The 4,058-nt window shown below is 38.8% G+C and overlaps 1 protein-coding gene across 1 annotated transcript in view; it reads right to left on the bottom strand.

Moving 5' to 3' along the window:
- Positions 1-903, bottom strand: part of LOC122151473 (putative vomeronasal receptor-like protein 4) — a 50,848-nt gene extending 49,945 nt beyond the window's left edge. The window contains exon 1 of the mRNA XM_042782809.1: positions 39-903. Coding sequence (XP_042638743.1) covers positions 39-903 — 865 coding nt within the window. The remainder of the gene's footprint in view (positions 1-38) is intronic.
- Positions 904-4,058: the final 3,155 nt, after the last annotated feature.

The raw sequence follows: 4,058 nt of genomic DNA, 5'->3' as shown, positions 1-4,058 counted from the left end.
CATATTTTGTAAAATATTGATTATCCTTGTATCAGAACTCATTAGCACAAAAGGACTGACAGTAGCATAGATATTGACCACAAAACTCTGAATATCAAAAATGACTGGGTCATATACCCACAACACCAATGATGAAGATGAGATGATGAAGTCCACCCAGTACATGACCACGAAGGAACTCACCAGCAGCAAAATGGTTTGAGTTGCCCTTTGTTCTGGGGAGACTCTTGCAGAAAGGCTGCTGCTGTGAAGGTACTGGGATTGCCTTTGATGCCTAGACAAGAGAATAACCATGTATACACTTGCCAACAGCATAATTCCTACAAAGAAGACATCCCTGGATGTTGTCAGTATGAATATCAGCCTCCAGATGATGGCTTTCATGGAGGAAAGTGAACAGTATTTACTGACAATCAGAACATTTCTCTGAGTAACATTGGAGGAAGCCATAGTGTAAAAGATTATGTTACTACCGAATATCAAACAGAAGAACCAGAAGAAGAACAAAAGAGAGAAAATGAAACTTGTGGATTTATGTTTAAACTTCACCAACCAGGAGGTGTTGAGGCTTATGGTGATGGCCTGGAGCACACTCAGGAGGCAGGTGGTACAGATGGAGAGGCCTCTCATCACTCTGCCAATGTAAAAAAACACCTTACATTTGACGTCATTCCGAAAATTCAGTGACTCAAACACATCTGGAGACACCAAAAACACTGCATTGAGAAGCATAATTATGTGGATGAGGGCCAAGTGACTGGTGGTCAGATCGGTGGTCTTAGGTTTACCATGCAGGAGTGTGATGATCCGGAAGAGAAGAAGGAAGTTGTTGGCTATAATTCCAATGCCAATTTGGGAAAAAAGACATTTTTTAATTATAACATATGTGGAAACTGTGTTCATCTTAATGGCAAAGATGAAACATATATTGTATGCCTGAAAGAAAAATACATCTTACATGATTAAAGTTCTTCCATCGCCAAAATCATCACCCTAAACATATTTTTATTGCACCCAGTTATTCCTGATTAACCTTAAATCACTGTTTCATATTTAAAATTTGGCCCCAGCACAATTTTCTGGAATAAATAATTTACACATATCAAATACCAACACATCTACAATCATGGCCCATTATCTATACTGCTATAGTACAGACCTCTGTTTCACAAACAATTTCTTTAGTGTTATGTCTTCCCTCATTTGATATTCAAAACCTAAACAGTGATAGACATATAAGAATTACTCAATGGTATTTGATCACCTGAACCAAAGTAAAATGAATCACCAAAACAAATAATTAGAAAAAATAATTCTTAGGCTAATTATATATTTTCTAGCCTTTATTAATAAATTCTGGCACAATCCCTATACTTTAGGTTTGGGAGAGATAATGGAGCCATATCAAAAGTTTTAACAAACTTGTTGTTGTTGTTGTTGTTATGTGCCGTCGAGTCGGCCCCGACTCATAGCGACCCCTCCTTGGGTTTCCGAGGCAGTATCACTACGGAAGTAGGATTGCCCAACCTTAGAGACTTAAAACAACACAAGTTTATTATCTTACAATTCTGGAGGTTAGAATACTGTAATTGTTCTCAATGGGCTAAAGTGATATAGTCTACACACCCATGCCCATTGCAGCATTATTCACAATAGCAAAAAGATAGAAACAATCTAAGTGTCCATCAACAGATGAATGGATAAACAAACTAAGGTAAATACACACAATGGAATACTACAGAATGTTGAAGAACAACGAATCTGTGAAACACCTCATGACATGGATGAACCTAGAGGACATTATGCTGAGTGAAATTCATCAATCACAAAAGGACAAATATTGTATGAGACCACTACTTTAAAAACTCAAGAAAAGGCTTACATACAGAAAGAATCATTCTTTGAAGTTTACCAGGTGTGGGAGGGAAAAGGAACGTAAGTCACTAACTACAAAGTAGATACATAACAACTTGGGAGAAGATAAAGGCATTTTACAGTAAGGAGATATTTGAACAAAATGACCAAGACAGAAGAAGACAATGGGAGGAGCACAAGAGTTAAAGGCAACAAAGGTAAATACTATTACATGCACAACTCTGCAATAACAGTAATAATAATAAGCTATGAGTAAATACGTAGACACTCAAGCTGAACAGAGGTGGGAAGGTGAATAGAACTTTACCCATGAACATATATAGACTTGACCTAGGATATTTCTGCATATCTATTCATATGTGCTGCAAATATACCCATGTATATGGGAGAGCATACAGGGGACAGAGTTATAAAAACATCTTAGTCATAACCAAACACCTTAAGGGAATGAGTCACTGGCCTGGGACTCAGGACCATAGTCTCAGGGAACATTAAGATCAATTGGCATAACATTATCCACAAAGACAATGTTCTACATCCTACATTGATGAGTAGGGACTGGGGTTTTAAAAGCTATGAGAGGCCACTTAAGGTACAGCTGTTTGTCTCTCCCCATCCAGAGTAAAGAAGAGTGAAGAAAATCAAAGGTACAAGGAAACAATAAGTCCAAAGGACTAATGGCCAGTGAACCCCAGCCTACACAACCCTATGGCCAGAAGAACTAGATGGTGCCCACTACCACAGCTGACCACTCTGAAAGTGATCACAACAGGAGGTTCTGGATAGAGTAGGAGAAAATGTGGAACAAAACTCAAAATCATTTTAAAAAAAAAAAGCTACACTTACTGGTCTGGTCTGACAGAAACTGGTAGAACCTCCAAGACTATGATCTTTAGATTTCCTTCAAGCCTGGAACTGAACTCACCCCCATGGCTCAACTTTTCAGCCAAATGATACACACACAGACACACACACACAGCCTATAAAGTGAACAATAACACCAGTCAAGTACACACTCATTGGAAGAATCAATGATATGAGACCAAAAGGCCAACCAGGGATAAAGGTAAGGCAACAAGGGATAGGAAAGAAGGATGAAGGAAAAGAGTACACAGGGAGAAAGTGGAATGAGTGTTGTTATGTTGTGGCATTGCCATGAATGTCACAGAAAAACTGTTTATGAATTGATGAATGGAGAACCAATTTGCTAGATAAACTTTCACTCAAATTACAATAAAGATAAGAAAAAAAATTCTGCTATTAAAAAAAAGAAAAAAGTCAAGATGTTTACTGGAGTGTGTTTCTTTCTGGAGATTCTAAAAGAAGAATCATTTTCCTGCCTTTTTCAGCTTTTAGAGCCTACCTTCATTCCTCTTCCATCTTCAAAGCCAGCAGTGGTTGGCTAAGTCTTTTTCAAACTGAATTTCTCTGATATTGTGTGTTCTGCTCTTCTCTTTCACATTTAAGGGCCATTATGATTATGTTAAGGAGCTCTGATGGTGCAGTGCCTAAGGCACTTGACTGCTAACCAGAAGGTTGGTGGTTCAAATCCACCAGCAACTCTTTGGAAGAAAGACTGGGCAATCCACTTCTGTAAAGATTTATCACCTTGGAGATCCAATGGGGGTTGCTATAAGTCAGAATCGACTTCATGGCAGTGGATTTGACTATGTTGGATTCATCAGAATAATGCAAAAACATAACCTTATCTCAAAGTCAGCTAATTTCCAACTTTAATTTCATCTAGAAACTTGATTCCCTCTATGGATGTAATACAATTTATTCACTGATACTGAGTATTGTTGTTGTTGTTGTTAGGTGCCGTCGAGTTGTTTCTGACTCATAGCGACCCCATGCCCAGCAAAACAAAACACCGCCCGATCCTGAGCCAGCTCTGTGATCCTTGCTGTATTTGAGCCTATTGTCACAGCCACCATGTCAATCCATCTCGTTGAAGTCCTTCTTCTCTTTTGTTGACCCTCCACCTTACCAAGCATAATATTCTTCTCCAGGGAATGATCCCTTCTGACAACATGACCAAAGTAAGTGAAATGAAGTCTGGCCATTCTTGCTTCCAAGGAGCATTTCAGGTGCACTTCCTCCAGGACAGATCTGTTAGTTCTTTTAGCAGTCCATGGTACTTTCAGCATTCTTTGCCAGCACAACAACTCAAAAGCATCAAC

Source organism: Orycteropus afer, unplaced genomic scaffold (assembly GCF_000298275.1).
Source record: "Orycteropus afer afer isolate SDZICR_OR568_19922 unplaced genomic scaffold, OryAfe1.0 scaffold00474, whole genome shotgun sequence".
NCBI classification, from domain to species: Eukaryota; Metazoa; Chordata; class Mammalia; order Tubulidentata; family Orycteropodidae; genus Orycteropus; species Orycteropus afer.
Note: the sequence above shows the minus strand (reverse complement) of the source record. Positions and strands in the feature narration are given on the sequence as shown.